Genomic DNA, 26,803 nt, shown 5'->3' with positions numbered 1-26,803 from the left:
TTTTCTTTGGAAACATATTTCTATTAAAACTACATTTCATCTAGAAATGTTAGACTTCAGCTATAATTGCTAAGTGTATATGCTAGAGTTATATAAGAATTTAGTCACAATCGACTTAGAATTTATGGGCCTGCCTTATCTCATGTTCCTTGTTTGGTTGTGGACCTAGGGCAGACCCATTATATTCAACGGTTTATTTAACTTAAATTTTATATAACTTATGTACGTTGGGCGATTATAGAAGGAATCTATGGGTCCTTCTAGGTTTCATTATCGCATAACATAGGAGCATTCATTCCACACTTAACTAAGAAAATATTGGATTTTCTGGAAATCATACTCTATCGCTTTTACAAGGAAAACGGTTTCTTCCTCAAACAAAACTCTTATGAACTCACCAACTTAATTGTTGACACTTTTCAAAACTACTTGTATTCTCAGGAAATCAGTGAAACAGGAAAACATCAGCACTTTGAGGATGGGACGTTAAATCCTCAAACAGTTTATTTTGTCATCATAATGTAATTGATTTTGAAACATGTAAACATATACTATGGTGTAACCTTTTCAATTATATTTATGATGGTTGTATTTACTTTGAGCACTATTATACTCGTTGTTGTGACACTATACATGAAGTCCTCCACCCCCGGACGTTTCCGCCATCCTTGGTTTAGGGGTGTGACAGATTGGTATCAGAGCATTATTTATAGTGAACTAAGTATATCGAACCACATAAGATATACAAACTATAAATGCATTGGGACTAAAGTCTCTGATTAAACATTTTCAAATAACTATACTTTTAGAAATAAATAGTTTCTTGTTAAAAGTACATACATGCATACCGGTTTAGTGTCATGTCTAAGGAAAACGCAAAAGTTAAAATAGAGGAGTTGTGCAATGTGAATATGCCCTGGGATATGCAATCAAGTCTGGGAGGGATATAGCCTGATCAATTATATTCGTCCGAGAAATGACTAGCATGTGCCGGGGGATAGTCATGGTGGACAACAAGTCTATCAACTTACCAACACCCATACAAGAAAATCGTTAAGAACCAAGCATAATATTAAAATACTATAGGAGTATTTGGTGATACTATAATCAACTTATGTGAAAACTAAAGACCCCTATTAGTAGGTCTATAATGACTGAGTGAACCTTGCGGAATAATACTTCGTTTGACTAAACTATTCCCGTCTTGAGTGAACCTTTAGAATGCAAACAAATAGGATATTTTCACTTGCAACAAATCATCCCCAATGCAAGTTATATGATCAATATAATCAACCCAAAAAAATAAGTAATCAACCAATAAAGACACCAAAATTTTAGCATGGAAACCTCTAAAGAAAGGAGCGTAAAACCACGGGACTACTAGAGCCACTTCAAATCCAGTATCATCAATATTAGAGAAATACAAAGTCTTCTCTAGATGTACTAGAGGTATACAATAATCATCATATACTTGGAACTAAATCACATCAAGCATATGGAATCAAATAAGCAAACACAAAGAATAATATCACCAAAAACGTTCCTGATTTCTACAGCAAACAAAACCGACAATTCCTGAGTCTCTAGAGCTGATCTCAACAATTCAACCGTTGGATCTGAAGGCCTCGATGTTAGGAAGCGGCTGTCCAAAAATCAAAGAAAATTGACCGTCGGATCTCCGAAAATTACCAAACACTGAAGGTGTATCTTCAAAAACGGGAATTGAGAAAAAACTCTCTTTTGCTTCTTACTCTCTCTAACTCTCTTGGTGGCTTAAAAATTTTGTGTGTTAAAGAAATTAGGGCATGGAACACACACACACACACACATATATATATATATATATATATATATATATATATACATGGGCTAAAGAAGTGGGCTTTCCTCATGGGCTAAAAAACCCAAGAGAAAACCCAACAAATCTCCCCCTTTTTGGTCTATGAGGACGAGTTCGCCATCCCGACGATCGAGCAACATATCTTCAACTTCTCCCTTGCTAAAGATTTAGTCAACATATCGGAACCATTATCATCAGTATGAACTTTCTCAAGTTCAAACAAGTTTTCTTCAAGAGCATCTCTAATCCAATGATACCTCACATCGATATGCTTTGTTGTTTTGTGAAACATAGAATTCTTAGCAAGGTGAATGGCACTTTGATTATCACAAAGAACCACGTAGCGTTTTTGTATAAATCCAAGCTCTTGCATAAATCTTTTCAGCCACAATAACTCTTTGCATGCTTTTGTTGTTGCCATATACTCAGCCTCAGTGGTGGACAAGGCAACACACTTTTGTACTCTTGACTGCCATGACATAGCTCCCCCTGCAAAAGTCATCAAATATCCAGAAGTGGATTTCATGTTGTCTTTATTTCCTGCCATATCAGAATTTGTATAACCAACAAGCATAGGTGCTCCATTTCCAAATGTTATACTTAATTTGGAAGTACCACGTAGATATCTGAAAATCCACTTAACTGCTTCCCAATGTTTTTTTCCCGGATTTGATAGAAACCGACTAACAACACCAACTACATGGGCAATATATGGCCTTGTACATACCATGGCATACATCAAACTTCCAACGACTGATACATATGGAACTCTATCTATCTCTTCAATCTCCTTCTTAGTGGAAGGGTAATCTCTATCAGTCAGCTTAAAGTTGGTAGTTAGAGGCAAACTAACCACTTTAGCTTTATCCATGTTGAATCTGCAAAGCACCCTCTCAATGTATTGCTCTTGTGACATATGTAACTACTTTGAAGCTCTATGTCTAGTAATCCGAATGCCAAGAATTTGTTCTGCTGGCCCCAAGTCTTTCATAGCAAAAGACTTGCTCAATTGTTTCTTCAACTGAACAATTCTCTCTGCATTCTTGCCAACAATCAACATATCATCAACATAAAGCAATAAAATGATGAAATCATCATCACCAAACCTCTGGAAGAAAACACGGTGATCTGAAGTAGTCTTGTGGTAGCCTTGTTCATCCATGACTGACACAAATTTCTTGTACCAGTCTCTTGGTGCTTGCTTCAACCCATAAAGACTTTTCTGAAGCCTACACACATAGTCTTCTTTGCCTTTAACCTAAAAACCTTCAAGTTGCTCCATATAGATTTCCTTGTCCAAGTCACCATGAAGGAAAGCTATCTTGACATCCATTTGCTTAACCTCAAGATCAAGGCTAGCAGCCAAACCAATAATCACCCGAATGGAACCCATCTTCACGACTGGAGAGAAAATCTCATCAAAATCAATACCCTTTCTTTGACTGAACCCTTTGACCACCAATCTATCCTTTTACTTAGGTTGTGATGTATGTTCTTCAGTCTTCACTTTGTAGGCCCACTTGTTCTTCAAAGCTGTCTTGCCTTTAGGCAACTTCACCAACTCAAAGGTATTGTTTTCATGTAAGGAATTCATCTCATCTTTCATAGCTTCAACCCACTCTCTTTTATGCTCGTCTTCCATAGCTTCTGCATAACAATCAGGTTCTCCCCCATCAGTGACTAAAACATACTCATTTGTAGAATAACGGGTGGAAGGATGACGATCTCTCGTAGACTGCCTAAGTGGGACAAAAGGTGGTATATCATGTACCGACAACTCTGGATGAAGATCTTCATCCAACTCCGACTGCTGTAGAACATTATTGTCATCAGTACCATGTTGTTCATCATTCTGAACATCTTCATTAATTGGCTCAAAATGTTGAGGGGGAACCGGATCCAAATCAACACGATCATCAGTAGATTGAGGAACTATCTTTGTGTTCTCAATATCTTTTAAACTCTGATCTTCAACAAATACAACATCACGACTCCTTACGAGTTTCTTCGGAACTGGATCATATAACCTGTAACTGAATTCATCTTAGCCATAACCAAGGAATATACATGGCTTGGTCTTCACATCAACCTTTGATCTTTCATCTTTAGGAATATGCACAAAAGCCTTGCATCCAAAGACTCATAAATGACAATATAAAACATATTTGCCACTCCAAACACTGTCAGGAACATCAAAAGACAAAGGAACACAAGGAGTAAGATTAATAATGTGTACCGCCGTATTCAAAGCTTCTCCCCAAGAAGAATCAAGCAATCCTGCATGTGAAAACAAACATCTAACTCTTTCACCCAATGTTCTATTCATCCGTTCTGCCAAAACCGTTCAACTGTGGTGTCTTTGGAGGATTCTTTTGGTGTCGAATACCTTGCTCTCTACAATAAGCATCAAAAGGATCAATGTATTCACCGCCATTATCTGTCCGAACACACTTCAATTTCTTCCCAGTTTGTCTCACAACCAAGGCGTGAAACTGCTTAAACACATCCAATGCTTAAACACATCCAATACTTGATCTTTAGTGTATAAACCCAAGTGTCCTAGTCTTCATGGGACCACATACATCGGAATATACCAAATCAAGTATATTCACCTTCCTGGAAGGAGGATGGCTCTTAAAGGAAAATTTATTTTGCTTACCTGCCAGACAATGAGAACATCTCTTCAAATTCACATTATGCACATCGGTCAACACATTTTTCGTCAACAATAAACACATCCCCTTTTAACTCATGTAAACAAGTCTCTTATGTCACAAATCGGTCATGTCACAATGTATCGATGCATGGATCGATTCTTTGGAGATCTTCGGATGTGTCATATATAATTTTCAGCCTCTTTCACCTCTTGCCACGATCAAAGAACCACGAGTGAGTTTTCAAATGCCACCGCCATAGGTACTATGGTAACCGTCATCATCAAGTAAGCCAGCGGAGATCAAACTAAGTCTAATATCTGGAACATGTTTTACATTGTGTAAAACCAACTCCATCCCAGTCTCATACTTCAAACAAATATCTCTAACACCAAAAATCTTTGATAACCCATTATTACCCATCTTAACATTCCCAAAATCACCAGGAGTGTAAGATGTGTAAAAATCCCTTTTTGATGTCACATGACTAGTAGCACCACTTTCAATAACCCAACTCGAATCATCATGTGCAAGATTAACCATATCATAATCACAGCAAATAAAGAACTCTTCGGTAGTAGTGTTAACTTCAGCAGTATCATTACCACTATCATCTTTCTTGTGGTTGTTCTTTTGATTGTTGTAATTTGCCTTCTTGTTCTCCCTTTTCAACTGTCTGTAGAATCGTATTGTGTGCCCTTTTCTACCACAATGATTACACTCATAGTCAGCAAACATTCCTTTAGATTTACTGCGATGCTTCCCTTTGTTATTCGGACCTCTACTTTGACTTCTCCACCTGCTTTCTGTGACCAAGACTTCTGAATGTGAAGAGGAACCTTGTGAATTTCTTCTCATCTCTTCATTTAAAACACCGCCTTTAGCTAATTCCATGGTGATAATACCATCTGGTGCAGAGTTGGACAAGGATGTCCTAAAATTTTCCCAAGAATCCGGTAAAGTGACAAGGAGCCGTAAACCTTGTAACTCATATTCAAACTTGATACCCATTCCTGCAAGCTGATTAATAATTCCCTGGAAAGAATTCAAATGATCACTAATAGGATTTCCATTATGGTACTTCAAGCCAATCAACTGTTTAATCAAGAACAATTTATTGTTCCCGATCTTCCGAGCATACAACTGCTCAAGCTTGTTCCACAAAGTACGAGCATAAATCTCCGCGCTAATATGGTTCAAAACATTATCATCAACCCATTGTCGAATATACCCACAAACCTTTCTATGCAAAATATTCCACTTTGCATCTATTTTATCTTCAGGTTTTTCAGTATTAAACACAGGCATATAATAACCATTCACATAAAGAAGGTCTTCCATCTTGACTCTCCAAACTTGATAATTGGAACCATTCAAATTTACAATCCTATTTGTATTAGCTTCCATTTTTCAAGCAAGTAACCTAATAACAAGAACCAGGCTCTGATACCAATCTGATGGGAAAAAGACAGCCACAACGGTAACTAACAATGCGGAATAATACTTCGTTTGACTAAACTATTCTCATCTTGAATGAACCTTTTAGGATGCAAACAAATAAGATATTTTCACATTCAACAAGTCATCCCCAATGCAAGTTATATGATCAATATAATCAACCCAAAACAATAAGTAATCAACCAATAAAGACACCGAAATTTTAGCGTGGAAACCTCTTAAGAAATGAGAGTAAAACCACGGGACTACTAGAACCACTTCAAATCCATTATCATCAATATTAGAGCAATACAAAGTCTTCTCTAGATGTACTAGAGGCAAACAATAATCATCATATACTTGGAACTAAATCACATCAAGCATATGGAATCAAATAAGCAAAGACAAAGAAGAATATCACCAAAAACGTTCCTGATTTCCAACAGCAAACAGAAGCGACAATTCCCGAGTCTCTGGAGCTGATCTCGACAATTCAACCGTAGGATCTGAAGGTGTCGATGTTAGGAAGCAGCTATCCAAAATTGAAAGAAAACGCACTGTTGGATCTACGGGAAATTACCAAACACTGAAGGTGTATCTTCAAAAATGGGAATTGAGAAAAAAACCCTCTTTTGCTTCTTACTCTCTCTAACTCTCTTGGTGACTGAAAAATTTTGTGTGTTAATGAAATTATGACATGTAACATATATATATATATATATATATATATATATATATATATATATACACACACACATGGGCTAAAGAAGTGGGCTTTCCTCATGGGCTAAAAAACCCAAGAGAAAACCCAACATTAATTTCATTTAAACTCTACAAATTTTCATGTTTTGGTTTAAAAAGTTCCTTAACTTTTTTTTTTAGCTTTATAAGGGTTTAAACTTAGATTTTACATGTTAGTTTAGTCTTTTTACCCACTATAGTCGGTTTTAATGGAACGTAAGCGAAATTGAAGCAGGAACACGAGGCACGTGAGGAGGAGCACAAGGTTGGTGATTGACAGTGGCATCCTGTGATTACGAAAACATGATTTTTGAGTTTCTAAAATCAATTTCTAGGGTTTTCTGATATCACGTGTTTCTGAAATCGTGTGTTTTGCATTCTAGGATTTTTCTGATATCGTGTGTTTTTTAATTCGAGTTTTGTGTTCTAGAGTTTTTTGAAATCGAGTTCTAGTATGGGTGAGCAAAAACCGCACCGCAACTAAAATTAACCGTAAAAACCACAACCGATAAACCGCAACCGCAATAAAAAACTTATGGTGAGGTTTTCTGTTTTTCAAAAACCGCAAATTTGCGGTGCGGTGCGATTATTAGTTTTCAAAAACCGCAAAAAAACCGCACCACACCGCATATATTATCTATATATTTTTTTTATTAATTATTAATATATTAAAGGGATAATGACTTGAAAGAGTAACGAACTTTTGACTTTGTTCACATTTAGTCACTAAACTTTTTTTCGTTATCTATTTGCCACTGAACTATTGAAACTGTTCACATTTTACCCTTATGACCGGTTGTTACCGGTCATAAGGGTAAAATGTGAACACTTTCAATAGTTCAATGGCAAATAGATAATGAAAAAAAGTTTAGTAAGTAAATGTGAACAAAATCGAAAGTTCGTTTCCCTCTAAAAAAAGTTTAATGACTAAATGTGAACAAACTTCCTCTTGTATTATGTTTTAGCAAATTATTTATTTTTGTTAAATTCTAGCAACATTTGTTGATGAAGAAATCTATGAAATAAATAAAACAAAACCCCAAAAAATATATTTAAAAAAAAATGAAAAACCGAAACCGAAATAAAAAACCAATGTCTCTCTCTCTCTCTCTCATATGTCACAAGGTTACTTTACCACATGCAAGTGAGTCTATAAAAGTCAAACCATTTATAAAGTCATACATGGATAACTTTGTACCCAACATTCTCCCTCTCAAAGTTAGGAATGGATAACCCGCTTCAAATCTTCCAAACTCGAGAAACTTCACGAACCGAGCCTCAAACATGACACATGTAGAGATGAACCTCAAATCTTCAATTCTTCCATGACTTTTCAATCTAGGTTCTAGAATGTGAGACCATACAAACCGAGCATCAAAAGGTAATTAGGAGTTTCTCATTCTCCAAAAAATTACCCAAAATTTAAGTCCAAACCCATCATGAACCGAAATCAGTTCCGAATCTCCAGTCGAATCATTTTATAAACTTCAAATACTCGAGGTCACTTCGGTCTTCAAGTCCGCATAATATGAAATTTTCAACTTTCGAATTTCCATATCTAAATCTCTCCCCCTTTTTATAATCAAAAAATGATTATAAAACCAAAAAGGGAATGAGAAAGCGCTCAATTCATTGAACTTTTTTAGAGGGAAACAAACTTTCGATTTTGTTCACATTTAGTCACTAAACTTTTTTTTCATTATCTATTTGCCACTGAACTATTGAAACTGTTCACATTTTACCCTTATGACCGGTAACAACCGGTCATAAGGGTAAAATGTGAACAGTTTCAATAGTTCAGTGGCAAATAGATAACGAAAAAAAGTTTAGTGACTAAATGTGAACAAAGTCGAAAGTTCGTTACCCTTTCAAGTCATTATCCCTATATTAAATATTGAAAGTAAGACAAGTTTCATGGATGAAAGATGGATAAAATACTAGAAGACAAAAGTGTTGGTTTTTTGTTATGTTTAACTTTGAAAAATTGTGAAATTAGACAATTTTAAGATATTTATTGTTAATTACTATTGATTTGACGTTTTTAAGATATTAGTTGTTTGTGATTTAAGTTAATTGTCTTATACCTTATGATTTTTTTTATCATTACAAGTAATATGTTTGAACTTTTAAAACCGTTTGAGCTCTAAACTGTGGTTAAAAACCACACAAAATAACTGCACCAAATCAATGCAGTTAATAACCACAACACAAAAAAAACAAAACCGTACCGCAAAAATAACCGTCAAACCGCACCGCAAAGATAACCGCCTAACAGCAACGCAAAAATAACCGCACTAAGCGGTTTTGAAAATGGATTAACCGCATTTGCGGTTAGTGGTGAGGTTTTGACTAATAACCGCACCGAACCGCACCGAACCGAACCGCACCGCACCTGCCCAAAGTTCTAGGATAGACCACGTTTTCTGAAATGGTGGATGATGAACAAAAACCAAAATATGAAAGTCGTAGTCCACAGTGACATAACCCTTCGTGAATTTATTTCCTCCACCACTCGAATGAAGATTAACTTCGTAGATTGTCACATGAAGTTTGTCATGGAGCAGTATCTGAGTCATTATGTATCCTGCAGCATAAGTTACAAAACGAGTCAATAACTTGAAAATAGCTTGATTATACAAATATGAACTGAATTAACTTAAAAGTAATCAGAATCGAGTGATACGGTGTTGCAAATCAGATTATATTCCTATCAAATATACATAGAAAATTGCGTATCTGGTGAGATAATGCCATAAGTGTTGGTTCCAAAATCCATGTGAAACAAAAGCATCTTCAAATTCCCAGAAATTAAAAATGTTAAACTCAAATCCACATAAAGCTATATATTAAAAACAAAACAAAAAATTTCGCACATAAGTCGAAGGAAGGGTGGTTGAATGAACAAACATTTTTTTGTAAAAATCGATTCATCAAGCTTGAATGAACGATTGAAAGAAATCGATTCAGAAATCAAATCACACATAAGTCGGAGGAAGGGTGGTTGGAGGCTGCGTGGTCGGAGGAAGACGATTTTCGCACCTGAGTCGGAGGAAAGGTGGTCGGAGGCTGTAAAGTCGGAGGCTGATATGTGGAGCGACGATTAGGGCAAAATGGGAATAGTCGATATTTGCCCAAGTTTGTCCAATGTTGCGTAGGGGATCGAATCAGCAAATGGACCAGGTCCAAGGTTTGGACTGACTATCAAACATTTCAATTCCAATTGAATATTTTGGATCCAGCCGATATTTGGATCCGATTAGAAGGCAAATCAAAGTATCAAACACACACTATTTGTATATTATGCCATGAAAGCCACGAGTTAATTAAAATATTCAAGCGTTCCTATTTCTATATTATATACTATGAAAGCCACGAGTTAATTAAAATATTTAAGCGTTGGGAAGTGGATATTAACACGGGTAGTAGACATATCTACAATTATGCAGTCGTATAATGGTATTGACCCGGCCAACTCCATATATCCAAGCCTGGGTATGTGCTGCCAGTTAGTTCACTTGGCTTTTATCTCTGGGTTATGTTTTATGAAAATCTTTAAATCTTTTTCTAAAATTTCAATCAACAATCAACATAAAAAAAACATTATCATTAATGTTTTTTTATTATATTTTTAAATTAAACTCTTATTAAATTATTATTTTTTTGAACGGCGAATATAATATAAAAAAGCTAGCCCGGAAAACAAGATGTTGAAAGGGGAGTAGTAGTTACAAAATAGATTGTTTTAGAGAGAAAATGGGGAAGAACAAAAAATTTCCCAAGAACAGATAACTTTTTTGCTCACATATTTCAACTACATTAAAACCATTGCCTTGATGGACTCCACCACTTTAGTTGGATTTGTAAATTTTGCTTGAAATAAACGATCATTCCGAGCCCTCCATAGTAATCCATAGCAAATTATTGTCAATCTCTCCTTTTTCTTTTGATTAGAACTCCAATTCACAGTAAAGGTTAGTAACTCTGCTATATTTTGAACATGTACATTCGTAATACCACACCACCGAAGAGTATTGTTTGTGATAGCTTAGCAAAAAGGACACGATACCAAAATATGGTTTGCATCCTCAATATCATCATTACAAGAACTGCAAGCACACATGTCAATATTTATACCCCTGTTTGCGAGGGCGATGGCGATGTCTGATGGAATTCGATTCAATAAGGCTCTCCAGATAGGAATCAGTTTGCACCGGTTGATTATGGTGGGGTTATTGGTCACCTCAGTTTCCGCCTCAATTTTCTTTCTCATGATGTCAACTCTGTATGAGCCATCGGGTGCAATAACGCATGAGATGTGATCGTCACCTGGAAGGAAGCAAATTGATGTAGTGACCGCTAATAGGTTCTCAAGATCAGTGGTGAGACCAGCGTCAGCTGGGTTGGATGACCATTGCCAATTGTTCCTATTTGAATTGAGTCTTTCAGCCACTTTACATGACTTATTTCTGTCTAGCTCGTACAACCTTGGATATGTGACTTTTAATTTCTCCGCTCCAACCCATATGTCGTGACAAAATTGCGTTTTATTACCCGTTTTTACAATCTGTTTAGAGAGATCATTGAGTTGAATTCCCATTGTCTCAATGTTGTTTTTCACTCCAGTTATGTTCTTCCAAACACTATTAATGTTCTTTTTGGCAAGATAGTCTGTAGGTTTGTTCTTCAAATTGTGATTGTCTATTATTATTTTTGCCCATAAAGATGTAGGTTCAGTTTTAATTCTCCACTACCATTTGATTAGGAGTGTAATGTTGAGCGCACGGATGGATCCTACCCCTAGACCACCGTTAGCTTTGGATGCAACCACCTTTTCCCAAGAGACCTGATATATTTTTTTTCTTTCAGAGTTACCGCCCCATAAAAATTTTCTTCTAATTTTTTCCAACTCTTCAACGACACCAATGGGGTCCCGAAATAATGACATGTAAAAGGTGTGGAGATTTCCAAGTACCGCCTTTATTAGGGTTAAACATCCCCCAGACGAGAGGGTTCTAGATTTCCAATGGGAGAGCTTGTTATGAAACTTTTCAGTGATAGGTTTTGTAACATCCCAAATTTCGAGTCCAAAAATTTCATTTTAATTAACGGATTATAAAACATTCATAAAAAAACTGCGTAACAATGTATCATTTTGTGAATCAATGTATCATGTCTAAAAACCCAAAACATATAATAGCAACATGTCAGAGTACAATCCCAGAATATCTCAAGTGCGGAAAATCAATGCATGTGTGTATGATGTGCCACTACCGCGCCAGCTCTTTCCCCTTCGTTGAAAAGGTAGCTGAAACCAAAACTGTAAACTGTAAGCACGAAGCTTAGTGAGTTCCCCCCATCGTACCACACATATACAATACATACTGTCAGGCAGTTCTGGGGTGCCTGACTACCCAGGTCAAGCCATTCTGGGGTGATTGACTTACCCAGGTCAAGCCATTCTGGGGTGCTTGACTTACCCGTCGGTCTGTTTCACCCGACTACCGGGGACTATTTCACCCCTACCACTACCACATAACACACATATACTGCCAGGCAATTCTGGGGTGCCTGACTACCCAGGTCAAGCCATTCTGGGGTGCTTGACTTACCCGTCGGTCCTTACGACCGACATCCGAGGACTATTTCACCTCCTACTACTACCACATAATATCATAGCATGAACATACTGTCAAGCAATATTGGGGTGCCCGACCTACCCTTCGGTCCTAACGACCGAACTTGGGGACTATTCTCCCCCTACTAACACTATCACATATAACACATAACATATCATGCTAGCACATAAACATATCAGGTAGCAGCAACCCTAGATGAATATCACAAAGACAATCATCTAACATACAACTCCTACTGGTGGGCCGCCATTGTGGTCGTACACCCACCGCTACTGAAAGGTAACTCACCTCGAACGAGTAGTCGCTGATAATCTGTGCGGGAAATCTCTGTCTGCTGCTGCTCCGGAAATCCTCCGGCTATAATCCCCACAAAACACTCAATCAGAGTCTGATAACTATTCTTAGGGTAAAATGACCATTTTACCCCTGACCAAGTCCAAGTCAAAGTCAAAGTCAACTTCCAGTTGACCCGACTCGCCGAGTTGGGCCGCCAACTCGTCGAGTCCCTATCTCTTCAACTGTCCTCATCCACGACTCTACTCGTCGAGTTTAGCAACGACTCGACGAGTTCTCCTTCTACACAACCCCTGATGAACCTTCATCCGACTCGCCGAGTTGTATGAACAACTCGTCGAGTCCATCTTCATCCTATGAACACGTCCTGTCCTCGACTCGCCGAGTTGTATGAACAACTCGTCGAGTTCATCTTCAAAAGTTGGGAGATTGCCTTGGACTCGCCGAGTCTGTTCATGGACTCGCCGAGTCCCATGAAGTCCAGGTTGAAGGCTAAGTCCAGTACGTTGGGTCACTCCTTTGGACCTTCTACAACCCTTCTAACACCCAACTGTGTTCTTTTGACCCTCAACAGATATGGGGACTTTCTGCCTTGGACTCGTCGAGTCCCAAGAACGGACTCGCCGAGTCGATAGCGTCCAAGTCCTATTTTCTCGATTTCTGATGTACAACTTTTGTCCAAATAATAGATCCAAGCCCCTAAGCTCGATCTAGCACATAAAGTCACGAACTTTACGTGCATGCATGGGACTTTTGAGCCTAAAAGGCCCTAAAATGGCTCTTATGTTGCATGGGGCCTTCCTTGAGTGCAAAAGCAACCCCAATCTGCCTTGTGACTCTCCCCAAGTCCTAGATCCGAAGTTTTGACCCCTAACCATGCTTGCAATCATGGTTGGTTACCAAGAATGGCTTATAAATGCCCTAAATCTCCCCAAAAAGGGATCAAACGAATAAGCAAGCAAGGTACAGACTTTATACCTTTCAAACACTGCAAATGATGCACCAAACTCGAATCCTTCAGTCTCCGCTTGATCCTTCTATGCTCTTCCTTCTTCCTTGTGGTCAAAACCCACAAAAATCACTCAAAAGCCTTAGATCTTGCACCAAAACACTTAGGGTTTGCTATGGAGGGTTTCTGGGAGCATAAAGGGGCGATGGAGGCTGTATAAGGTTGTTTAAATAGGGTGCAAACCCTCAGATTAGGGTTTTGTCCAAACAGAGCCTACTCGTCGAGTCCAGGACCCGACTCGACGAGTCCCATACTTAAATCCCGCGTCTCATCCCGCTTCTACTCGGTGAGTTGGGCCATCAACTCGCTGAGTCCCAGGCCAAAAATGTAAAATTACATAAATGAAATACATACCAGGAACCAGGTGCTACAAATCTCCCCCACTTATTTTTAGACTTCGTCCTCGAAGTCTGCTGCTCGATCCTGGAACAGCTCTAGGTAATGCTCCATCATTTCATCCACCGGCTCCCAGATCCATTCCGAGCCCTTCCGGTGCTGCCATTGCACCTTTACGAGCTCCACCCTCTTGTTCCTCAGATCCTTCGACTTCCGGTCGAGGATTGCTACAGGTCGCTCAATGTAATTCAGGCTGTCGTCGACCTGAATGTCCTCTAAGGGTACTACTGCTGAGTCGTCCACCAGGCACTTCCGCAGCTGAGAGACGTGGAAAGTGATGTGGATTTGGCTGAGTTCGGCTGGCAGATCTAACCTGTACGCCACCTTGCCCACCCGGGCTAGGACCCTGAACGGTCCAATGTACCTGGGGCCCAACTTGCCCCGTTTCCTGAATCGGATGACGCCCTTCCATGGCGACACCTTCAGGAGAACCATGTCCCCGACCTGGAACTCCAGGTCTGATCGGCGCTTGTCGGCATAACTTTTCTGCCGACTCTGAGCAGTTTGAAGTCTGCTCCGAACCTGCTGAATCCTCTCTGTCGTCTTGAGCACCACTTCGGTGCTCCCCATGACCCTCTGGCCAACCTCACCCCAACATATCGGGGTCCTACACTTCCTCCAGTACAACATCTCGAAGGGAGGACGATCGATACTCGCATGATAGCTGTTGTTATACGAGAACTCAGCCAATGGGAGGTAAGTATCCCAGCTACCACCGAAGTCTAGCACACATGCCCGCAGCATATCCTCCAAAGTCTGGATGGTCCGCTCACTCTGACCATCCGTCTGCGGGTGAAATGCAGTGCTAAAGTGCAGACGAGTACCCAACTCGTCATGAAACTTCTTCCAAAACCTGGAAGTGAACCGCACATCCCTGTCTGAAATCACCGAAACTGGCACCCCGTGCCGCGCCACCACCTCCTTGATGTAGATGTCGGCCAACTTCTCGGCCGAGATGCTCTCCTGAATTGGAATAAAATGGGCGCTCTTGGTCAATCGATCGACGATGACCCAAATCGAATCCACTCCCCGCGCGGTCCTAGGAAGCTTTGTGATAAAATCCATCGTGATGTCTTCCCACTTCCACAGCGGGATATCTAACGGCTGCATCTTGCCGTGTGGTCTCTGATGCTCGGCCTTGACCTTCCTGCAGGTCAAGCACCGCTCCACGTACCATGCCACATCCCGCTTCATGCAGGGCCACCAATAGTCCAGACGAAGATCCCTATACATCTTCGTCGCCTCGGGATGAATGGAGAATCGAGATTTGTGCGCCTCCTCCATCAGAACCTGACGCACACCCTTGTGGTACAGCACCCACACCCTGCGGTGGAGGGTCAACAGCCCTCGGCTATCATAATCGAAGGAGGAAACCTAGCCTACAATCCGCTCACTCTTCCGATGTTCCTCCTTCATGGCCTCCTGCTGGGCCTCTCGAATCTGCTCCAACAGTGGAGTAACCACGGTCATCCTCATGCAGGTATCCCTGATCGGCGCTGCCTTGCGGCTAAGCGCGTCGGCCACAACGTTGGCCTTCCCCGGGTGGTAGAGGATTTCACAATCATAATCCTTGACCACATCAAGCCACCGTCGTTGCCTCATATTTAGATTTGGCTAGTCCATGAGATACCTCAGGCTCTTATGGTCCGTGTAAATGGTACAACGAACCCCATAGAGGTAATGACGCCAAATCTTGAGGGCGAATACAACAGCCCCCAGCTCCCAATCATGCGTCGGGTAGTTCGCCTCGTGAGGCTTCAGCTGCCTCGAAGCGTAGGCGATGACATGCCCTCTCTGCATCAATACCGCGCCCAAACCTGATATAGACGCGTCGCAGTACACAACAAAATCCTCTACGCCCTCTGGCAGGGCTAAGATCGGCGCCTCGCACAACCTCTGCCTCAGTGTCTCAAACGCTGCCTGCTGCTCAGGCCCCCAACGAAAGACTACGGCCTTCTTCGTCAGCCGCGTCAAGGGTACGGCTGTCTTGGAGAAATCCTGGATGAATCTCCGATAGTAGCCGGCTAATCCCAGGAAACTCCAAATCTCAGATGGAGACTTCGGAACCTCCCATCTCATCACGGCCTCCACCTTGGCCGGGTCGACCAGAATACCGTTCTGGTTGACAAGGTGCCCAAGAAACTGCACCTCGCGCAACCAGAACTCACACTTGGAGAACTTGGCGTACAAGCTCTCTCTCCTCAGAGTATCCAAAACCTCTCGCAGATCCTCCTCATGCTGCTCCTACGTCTTGGAATAGACCAAGATGTCGTCAATAAAAACTATCACAGACATATCCAGCATCGGTCTACACATGCGGTTCATGAGGTCCATGAACGCGGCAGGAGCATTGGTGAGCCCGAAAGGCATCACCACGAACTCATAGTGGCCATAGCGCGTCCGGAACGCAGTCTTCTGTACATCCTCCTCTCTGACCCTCATCTGATGATACCCTGATCGCAAATCAATCTTGGAGAACCAAGATGCTCCCTGTAGCTGGTCAAAGAGGTCATCAATCCTCGGGAGTGGGTAACGGTTCTTCACTGTTACCTTGTTTAGCTCCCTATAATCTATACACATCCGATGCGACCCGTCCTTCTTCTTCACAAACAGGATCGGGGCTCCCCAGGGTGAACTGCTCAGTCTAATGAATCCCTCTTCTAACAGCTCCTGCAGCTGTGTAGACAACTCCTGCATCTCAGGAGGAGCCAACCGATACGGTGCTTTGGCTATCGGGGCCGCACCAGGGACTAGGTCGATCCTGAACTCCACCTGTCGCTCTGGAGGTATCCCAGGAACACATCTGCGTAGTCTCGCACCACCGGAACGTCACTCACCGTCGCCTTTCCCGCCTCCCGGGTATCCATGACATAGGCGACATATCCTGCGCAACCCTGCTGAAGGTAACACCTAGCCCTTGCTGCCGAACATAAAGTCGGTCCTCACTGTGGCCTCTCGCCCTGAATCACCAGCTCTCCCCCACTTGGGGTCCTGATCCGCACCAACTGCTGCGCGCAGTCGATCACCGCCCCATTGGGGCTTAGCCAATCCATGCCGATAATAACCTTGTTCCCCCGCAAAGGTATGGGAACCAAGTCTACCAGGTAGCGCTCCTCGAATAATCTCAACACACAATCTCGGAATACCGCTGATGCTCGCACCGATCGATCATCGGCAATCTCTGCCTCTAAAGGGCAATCCAACACGCCTGAAGACTTGGGAAACCTCTTGCTGAGCGCAAGAGAAACAAACGATCGGGTAGCACCCAAATCAAACAATACCTGAACTGGGATACCATTCACATGGAACGATCCTAAACAGAGCACATATCAATATCATAAACATCATATAAATAAATCAGAGGGAAAGAATCATACCCGTCACCACATCGGGTGCGGCGCGTGCCTCCTCGGTCATCAACTGGAAAGCCCGGCTCCTCACCACTGGAGCCTCTGCCTTGCCCTGCCGGCCATCAGTAATCCGCAGGGTCGCTGGACCTGGCGCCTTCACTGGCACTGCTGCTGACAACTGGGGGCAACTGGCCTTCTTGTGGCCCCTCTGGTTGCAGTGGAAACACAGCAACTCAGATGTCTGAATAGTGGGTGGAGGGGCGGTACAATCCCTGCTGAAGTGCCCCGTGTTGTCGCACTTGTAGCAGCCCAACGATCCCAACCTACATGCTCCCTCGTGCTGCCTTCCGCACTTCCTACAGCGGCCCTGTCCTGGCTGGCCTTTCGGCCTACCATCTGGTCCCTTGGGCTTCTTCCCCGAAGCCCCAGTCACCTGCCCCTCCTCTACCTTCCTCTTCCGGATGTGCTCCAGATCAATCTCCCTTTCCCTTGCCCTGGCAATCATGGAATCCAGGGTAGGGCAAGCTGAAAAACTAACATGCTCCCGAATGTCGGCTCGCAGCATGTCATGGTAGCGGGTCCTCCTCATATCCTTATCTCCCGCATACTGGGGCACTAGCAACGCCTTATCCCGAAACTTGGCGGTGATCTCCGCCACAGTCTCCGTAGTCTGTCTCATATCTAAGAACGCCCTCGCCAACTGTTGGAGCTCCACTGCAGGTGCAAACTCCGCTCTGAACCGAGTCACAAAGTCCGGCCATGTCATAGCCTCAACCGTCGGGGCTCCTAGAGAGTCACCAACCGACTCCCACCAATCCCTGGCCCTATCTCTCAAGCATCCTGCTGCATATCTCACCTTCGACCCCTCAGGGCAGAAGCTGGTCAACTGTGCAGACTTAATGTCTGCAATCCACCGTCTGGCCACAATGGGGTCCTTCGCCCCATGGAAATCTGACGCACCACTGCCCCTGAAGTCCTTAAAGGACAGTGTGCGTGATCCCGACTGGCTGGTCGCCATGTCGCTCCTGAACGCTCGGAGGCGATCCTCCATCAGCTCGACAATCCCTTCCTTGATCGACCCAAAGATGACCGGGGTCGCATCAAGGATGCCTCTAGTGATCTCGGACGCGATAAACTCGCGTAGCCTATCATCCACTGGTTCGGAACCTGAGCCCGAACCCGATGCCTCTCCTGAACTGCCAACTGCTGGCCTCGGACGTAGTACCACCATTCTGCAATACATAATGACAACCGTCAGTGATACTGATACATCTAGAGGGATCACATCCATCACGAGCTCCTTGGTCTTGCCTCAGCCTTTCTCGATTCAAGTACAAATCCTCTGCTTTCAGTAGTACGGGCCCATACTACCTTCCACATCTATCCGTACTTTCCTCAAGAACCGCCTCGACTCCACCAAGTCACTACTATTGTTACTGATCTCTACTACTCTCATCCTAGGCTTACCCTAGGGAAAATCTCTGACACCACCCAAACCGGTCCTCAGCTGCTGAAGGCCTCCTTGTAATGCCAATTAGCCATTACCTGAATACCATCACATGTAACGAGACTCAGATAATCCTTCGAGTAAAAGACTCGTCCCTACAACGGTTAGACTCAAACAAGAGCTGCGCAATAGGGTTAAATCCAATCCTCTAAGATTATCCAACCCTTATCACATGTGACTTAACGTATTCACCTAACAGCTAACTCCCATCACTCAAAGTCCCACAAAACACAAAGCAAGCAGCATTCAGACCAAAAGGGATCGATCTCAAGCAATCCTATCCTCAGAACAGGAAACTTTACTAGCATACAATGCTGAGCTCATACTACCAGGCATAACCTAAACAGACTATCCTATTACTGTCTACTCAATACTAGCATGCAATTCTCATAAGCTGAAGCACATAAAGCAGGCACATAAGGCATCATTCCTAGATCCTTAGTCCTATTCTAACATGCTATTCTACTGAAACTGATAAACATAATATAAACTTGTATGGGTACTTTGGGGAATACTTACTTGAGCTCGGCCGGTCGCGCACATCACACACTTCGTTCTTTCTCAAAACTCTTTTAACTTAGCTTTTAGAAAACCATTTTTCTTGTAAAAATCTTTTAAATCCCTTGATTTAAGTTCAGACACCCCAAAGGTGTGTCCGAATCCCTCAAACCAGGGCTCTGATACCAACTTGTAACATCCCAAATTTCGAGTCCAAAAATTTCATTTTAATTAACGGATTATAAAACATTCATAAGAAATCTGCGTAACAATGTATCATTTTGTGAATCAATGTATCATGTCTAAAAACCCAAAACATATAATAGCAACATGTCAGAGTACAATCCCAGAATATCTCAAGTGCCGAAAATCAATGCGTGTGTGTATGATGTGCCGCTACCGCGCCAGCTCTTTCCCCTTCGCTGAAGAGGTACCTGAAACCAAAACTGTAAACTGTAAGCACGAAGCTTAGTGAGTTCCCCCCATCGTACCACACATATACAATACATACTGTTAGGCAGTTCTGGGGTGCCTGACTATCCAGGCCAAGCCATTCTGGGGTGCTTGACTTACCCAGGTCAAGCCATTCTGGGGTGCTTGACTTACCCGTCGGTCTGTTTCACCCGACTACCGGGGACTATTTCAACCCTACCACTACCACATAACACACATATACTGCCAGGCAATTCTGGGGTGCCTGACTACCCAGGTCAAGCCATTCTGGGGTGCTTGACTTACCCGTCGGTCCTTACGACCGACATCCGAGGACTATTTCACCTCCTACTACTACCACATAATATCATAGCATGAACATACTGTCAGGCAATATTGGGGTGCCCGACCTACCCTTCGGTCCTAACGACCGAACTTGGGGACTATTCTCCCCCTACTAACACTATCACATATAACACATAACATATCATGCTAGCACATAAACATATCAGGTAGCAGCAACCCTAGATGAATATCACAAAGACAATCATCTAACATACAACTCCTACTGGTGGGCCGGCATTGTGGCCGTAGACCCACCGCTACTGAAAGGTAACTCACCTCGAACGAGTAGTCGCTGATAATCTGTACGGGAAATCTCTGTCTGCTGCTGCTCCGGAAATCCTCTGGCTATAATCCCCACAAAACACTCAATCAGAGTCTGATAACTATTCTTAGGGTAAAATGACCATTTTACCCCTGACCAAGTCCAAGTCAAAGTCAAAGTCAACTTCCAGTTGACCCGACTCGCCGAGTTGGGCCGCCAACTCGTCGAGTCCCTATCTCTTCAACTGTCCTCATCCACGACTCTACTCGTCGAGTTTAGCAACGACTCGACGAGTTCTCCTTCTACACAACCCCTGATGAACCTTCATCCGACTCGCCGAGTTGTATGAATAACTCGTCGAGTCCATCTTCATTCTATGAACACGTCCTGTCCTCGACTCGCCGAGTTGTATGAACAACTCGTCGAGTTCATCTTCAAAAGTTGGGAGATTGCCTTGGACTCTCCGAGTCTGTTCATGGACTCGCCGAGTCCCATGAAGTCCAGGTTGAAGGCTAAGTCCAGTACGTTGGGTCACTCCTTTGGACCTTCTACAACCCTTCTAACACCCAACTGTGTTCTTTTGACCCTCAACAGATATGGGGACTTTCTGCCTTGGACTCGTCGAGTCCCAAGAACGGACTCGCCGAGTCGATAACGTCCAAGTCCTATTTTCTCGATTTCTGATGTACAACTTTTGTCCAAATGATAGATCCAAGCCCCTAAGCTCGATCTAGCACATAAAGTCACGAACTTTACGTGCATGCATGGGACTTTTGAGCCTAAAAGGCCCTAAAATGGCTCTTATGTTGCATGGGACCTTCCTTGAGTGCAAAAGCAACCCCAATCTGCCTTGTGACTCTCCCCAAGTCCTAGATCCGAAGTTTTGACCCCTAACCATGCTTGCAATCATGGTTGGTTACCAAGAATGGCTTATAAATGCCCTAAATCTCCCCAAAAAGGGATCAAACGAATAAGCAAGCAAGGTACAGACTTTATACCTTTCAAACACTGCAAATGATGCACCAAACTCGAATCCTTCAGTCTCCTCTTGATCCTTTTATGCTCTTCCTTCTTCCTTGTGGTCAAAACCCACAAAAATCACTCAAAAGCCTTAGATCTTGCACCAAAACACTTAGGGTTTGCTATGGAGGGTTTCTGGGAGCATAATGGGGCGATGGAGGCTATATAAGGTTGTTTAAATAGGGTGCAAACCCTCATATTAGGGTTTTGTCCAGACAGAGCCTACTCGTCGAGTCCAGGACCGACTCGACGAGTCCCATACTTAAATCCCGCATCTCATCCCGCTTCTACTCGGCGAGTTGGGCCATCAACTCGCCGAGTCCCAGGCCAAAAATGTAAAATTACATAAATGAAATACATACCAGGAACCAGGTGCTACAGGTTTCCAGTTCTTTTTCACTTTTTTCAAGTTTAAATTTGCTCCAACCGGGACTCCAAGATATGCGAAAGGTAGAGAACCAGCATCACAATCGAGAAGGTGAGCGCATTGTGATGTTTCAAATGCGGAAGCGCCAACACTAATTACCTTTGATTTTTGAAGATTAACATTCAATCCGGATGAAACCTGAAAACATTTGAGAGTGGAAGAGAAGTTTTTGAGATCTAAAGGGGACCATTCACCAATGAATAGTGCATCATCAGCATAGAACAGATGGGATAAGACTGGGTCGTTTCCTAGGACTTTGATTCCTTTGAAGATTCCTTTGTGTACCTTGGTTTTCATCACATAATTTAGTCCCTCCATCGCTATTATGAACAACATTGAGGAGAGTGGATCTCCTTGTCTGGTGCCTTTCGTGATGTTGAAGTCCTCAGTTAGAGAGCCATTGACAACTACCAAAGCACATGAGGAGGACAAGCAACCACAAAACCATGATCTCCATTTGATACAAAAACCCATATGAGAGAGCACCGAGTCTAAGTACCCCAATTTAATGAGTCGAACGCTTAGAATTTTTTGTTTTACTACAGATATTACTTACTTGGTAAAAATGTAATGATTTTATAAAGTTTTACATAAATTTCGTTTAAAAGCTCAATACCTTTCTTAGATGTCATTAATCAGGTAAAGTTATATAAAAATATTTTATTTTCATTAGCTACAATGTATATATTTTATACAAATTTTATATTTATTTTGAAAAGCATTTAAATATAAATTTTATATGATCTTGATTATCATGAAGAAACTTATACTTACACTAACATGTAACATTTGACACCATTAGCTTTCGGTACAATTTGTATTTGTGGGTGGTAGTTGTACAATTTTAGTTGTAGGTGAAATGTCATATCTATTCTATCTATCTAATAGAGTAAATTACGGTTTTAGTCCCTGTGGTTTGTCCCAATTCTCAAGTTTGGTTCAACCTTTGGAATTTTGATAGGACCAATCATTGTGGTTTTAAAAAAATTGCAGTAGCCATCCTTGAGGCATATGGCGTTTATTTAAGCCATCAAACACCATCACATGCCCCTCACATGAGGGGTATTTTTGTCAATTTGCTTGTGCGTTTTACGTTGCCGCCACCCTCTTAACTTCATTAGTATCCATCATTATCCTACTCTAACGTACCTGCTCAAGCATCCCAAGAAACCCCATTATCCTTCCTTCTTCCTCATCTGTTTGTTAGGGTTACTTCGTCTGAAGATTGAGAATGGGTCCAACGTTATGGAGTATACGACCTAGAAGTTCTCCCACTGATGTCGACAAAGTGTATGGTAAGGATTCATATTTCTTCAAATTACCATTCATGATCGTTCTTTTTCTTTTTTTAGGTTTTAATATGAGGTTATTTTGCCATTATGCATAAGGTTTGCCCCATATTTTCGTAATGTGTATTTCACATGGGGGGATGTTCTCAAAATCACCTGGTAGAAGATACGTGCTTGGTAAGGTTAGTTATGTTGACTTTATTGACATCGACGAGTTCTCAGTGCACGAACTCGATGTGATATTCGAGGAGTTAGGATATGGTAGATAGGATTGTATTTACTACCACTATTGCTTTCCTAGGATTGACTTGGACTGTGGACTTCTACCTTTAGGTAATGACCAATATGTCATTAGGTTGTCAACATATGTTGGAAAGAATAAGGAAATTCGATTTTATTCAGAATATGGGTCAAGTAATCTAAATACATATTTGATGTCTCCTACAAAAGTGGTTATTAAGGAGATTGGGGATAACCCTTCACCAGAATTACATACAGGAAGGAAAAAGATGAAAGAGAGTGGGTCATGTAGTAAGAAGATCGATTTTGACATCAATATCCCAAATCCAAGCTCATTAGCATTAGTTTTCTATAATAACCAAGAGAAACAAAAAGCCAATACTTCTGACCCATTTGAAAATTTCCCACATGTACAACCTATAAACGAACCTGAGTAAGTGGAACAAGATTAAGGAATTGGTAACATTGAAATGGATTTCCTTGATCCATTGTTTGATATTGGTAAAGAATATGAGCCTTACAATGGTAATATAGAAGAGGATTATGACATTGATTTTGGAGCGAATGTGGAAGAACATTTGGACAACCAAGATGATATGGACGTGAATGATGGTTCTAATTCTGAGAAGGATGGTGGGTCTAGCAATGATAGTGACTTTCTTATGGATGAAGAAGACCTAGTGGTTGACTATGAGGTTGAAATGTCATAGTTTCATAGTGTGGTTGATACAAATGTCGAAGGGATAGAAAATAAGAAAAAGAAAAAGCCAATGGATGTAGATCATGAGGAAGAAGAGATGGAAGTAATTGATGAAGACAAATTTAAGTTTGTTGGGTATGAAGAGGATAAGAGAGAAAGGTTGTTGAAAGACTTGAGTAGGCCAAAATATTGTTCAGATGGTAAGGTGCATGGGAGTGAATTTATGGTGGATCAAACTTTTCAAACAAAGAAGGAAGTCACAGGCTTGGTGAAGGAACATGCTTTACAGACTCGGAGGGACCTACACATAGAAAAAAAATGATAAGATAAGGGTAAAGGTAGTGTGTAGAGGTGTTACTCCAGAATTTAACTTTAGTGGGTTGCTGGGATGTAATAAAGGTAAGGGTAGTTCTGTCAATAAAGAAAAATGATCTTTTCCTTGGGTTTTGTTGGTTTCTACGCCATCAGACTTAGATATTTGGACTGTGAAGATTTATGAAGAGAAACATTATTGCTTGCGTACAACAGATGTTAAGAGTTGCACCCAGAGTTTCATAGCTAAAACAATTGCTTCTCAAATAGAGATGAACCCTACTTGTCCAACACATGCTTTATAAGAGGAGTTTCAAACGAAATATGTGTTGGGGTTTTGAAAAGCAAAATTTTCAGAGTGAAGTCCATAGCTCAACAAAAACTACATGGCGACTATGAGAAGCAATACTCAATGCTTAGGGGATATGTCTTGGAGCTACAAACAACAAATCATGGGACGACAATCAAGATACAGGTTGAAAGTCAACCAAACATTAATTTGGAAACTAGGAAATTCCAAAGAATTTATTTTTGTCTTGGTGCATTGAAACATGGTTTCAAAGAATCTCAAAGGGAAATACTTGGTCTAGATGGGTCATTCATGAAAGGCCCTTACCCATGCCAACTCTTGACTACAGTTGGTGTTGACACAAACAATGGTATGTTCCCTGTTGCATATGCAATTGTTGAAGCAGAGAATTTGAAGTCATGGTCATGGTTTTTAGAATGTTTGGGTGAAGATCTGGACGTACCCACAAGAGCCAACTTTACCTTCATTTCAGATAGGGTTTAGGTCATTTTTGGTCATTTAACTTTTGGTTTTGTGCTCATTTAGCCACTTAACTCTTTTTAAGTTTTAAAAGGTCATCAAAGTTTTGACTTCGTGCTCATTTAGTCACTTAACTTTTGGTTTGGTCACATTTAGTCAATTAACTTTTAGATTTGTGCTAATTTAGTCACCTAACTTTTAAAAATGTGCTCATTTAGTCACTAAACTTTTGAAAAAATTTAAAATTTTAGTGACTAAATGAGCACAATTTTAAAAGTTAGGTGACTAAATGTGACCAAACCAAAAGTTAAGTGACTAAATGAGTACAAAACCAAAAGTTTGATGACCTTTTAAAACTTAAAAAGAGTTAAGTGACCAAATGAGCACAAAACCAAAAGTTAAGTGACCAAAAATGGCCTAAACCCTTTCAGATAGACAGAAGGTACCCTTTCTATACTCTGTTTTTTCTTATAATATATGTTTTTATGGATATATTATAATACTCTATATTGTTATTTAGGGGTTATTACCAGCTATTGCAAAAAACTTCCCATGTGCTGAGCACATGTTTTGTCTCAGACACATACATGAAAACATGAAACTAAAGTGGAGAGGAAATCAATTAAAGGAGATGTTATGGAACTGTGCAACTACTACAACTGTAATCCACTTTGAAAAGGCTATGAATAAGCTATCTTTATTCAATAAGCATGCATATGAGTGGCTAAAAAAATTCCACTAGTTCATTGGGCTAAGAGTCATTTCATAGGTCTGATGTATTCTGTATTTTTTCTTTAATGTTGCCATATAATTACCATCTATTGACTATTTCATTTCACTGTGTAATAGGTAGGTTTCATTGTCAAATGTTGTGACAACTGGAAAATTTTGGAACAAGCAAGGTCTAAGTTGTAACTATGTATAAATGAAATCACAATGTAACTTTGCCTTGTTGCAATGAAACTTTGAAAGCCAAAATGGCCTTAGTTGTATAAGTATATATATATATATATATATATATATATATATATATATATATATATATATATATACACACACACACACTTGGGAAATCATATTTGTAATAAACTCTCGAAAGTCAACAACTTATAGCAAGTCAAGACAAGTCAAATAGTTGGAACATAAATCATAAATTGAGACTTTTCTTTATAGTTTAGGCCTAGTACTCTGTGACAGTCGTCAAAATTCGAGTCGGTTTTAGATTTGACTAAACTTAGTTGCACATATAGGCACTACACATATTAGACTTAGTAACTAGAAGCTAAGTTATAACTTACTAGAAACTTGGAAACAATTAGAATCAATGGATAGTGTGTATAGATTTCATATTGATATGTGAATTCTATAACTACTTAACTGTAGAGACTATCCATATTCGGGTCATTCTTTGACTCGAACACCATTTCATGAATCATATTCACACATCATGCACTTGACCTAGAAGTAGAAATTAGGTCAAAGTCTCATAGAAACTTAAGTCAAAGTTGAAGAGTAGGACTAGTATACTTGATTCCTCAATTTCGTTTGAATCTCGGAATGACTACATAGAATGCCAATAAACCGCTAAAAATAAATTACAAACAATATTTCTAATTTGAATAAGAGTTATGAAACTCTAAAATAG

At 41.0% G+C, this 26,803-nt stretch overlaps 1 protein-coding gene and 1 long non-coding RNA gene across 2 annotated transcripts; both read right to left on the bottom strand.

Moving 5' to 3' along the window:
- Positions 1 to 8,787: 8,787 nt before the first annotated feature.
- On the bottom strand, positions 8,788 to 9,980 carry LOC145114139 (uncharacterized). The gene is made up of 2 exons (XR_013710942.1): positions 9,712 to 9,980; positions 8,788 to 9,256 (listed from the first exon to the last, which is right to left on the bottom strand). It is a non-coding gene; the product is annotated as an uncharacterized LOC145114139 (long non-coding RNA).
- Positions 9,981 to 10,717: 737 nt separating this feature from the next.
- On the bottom strand, positions 10,718 to 22,166 carry LOC145112250 (uncharacterized). Its single transcript, XM_079048436.1, has 2 exons — positions 21,791 to 22,166; positions 10,718 to 11,370 (listed from the first exon to the last, which is right to left on the bottom strand). The coding sequence occupies exons 1-2, from the start codon at positions 22,164 to 22,166 to the stop codon at positions 10,718 to 10,720; spliced, it is 1,029 nt and encodes a 342-aa protein (XP_078904562.1).
- Positions 22,167 to 26,803: the final 4,637 nt, after the last annotated feature.

This window comes from Lactuca virosa, chromosome 5 (assembly GCF_052849685.1).
Source record: "Lactuca virosa cultivar CGN04683 chromosome 5, Lactuca_virosa_CGN04683_v6, whole genome shotgun sequence".
NCBI lineage: Eukaryota > Viridiplantae > Streptophyta > Magnoliopsida > Asterales > Asteraceae > Lactuca > Lactuca virosa.
Note: the sequence above shows the minus strand (reverse complement) of the source record. Positions and strands in the feature narration are given on the sequence as shown.

What these genes read in the sequence shown, in the direction of transcription:
- LOC145112250 (XM_079048436.1), bottom strand. Translation starts at nt 22,166, where the DNA reads ATGGAGGGACTAAATTATGTGATGAAAACCAAGGTACACAAAGGAATC. An exon ending in CTGGAAACCTGTAGCACCTG is followed by an intron (nt 11,371 to 21,790) that starts GTTCCTGGTATG and finishes AAATAATAATAG; the next exon opens with ACAATCACAATTTGAAGAAC.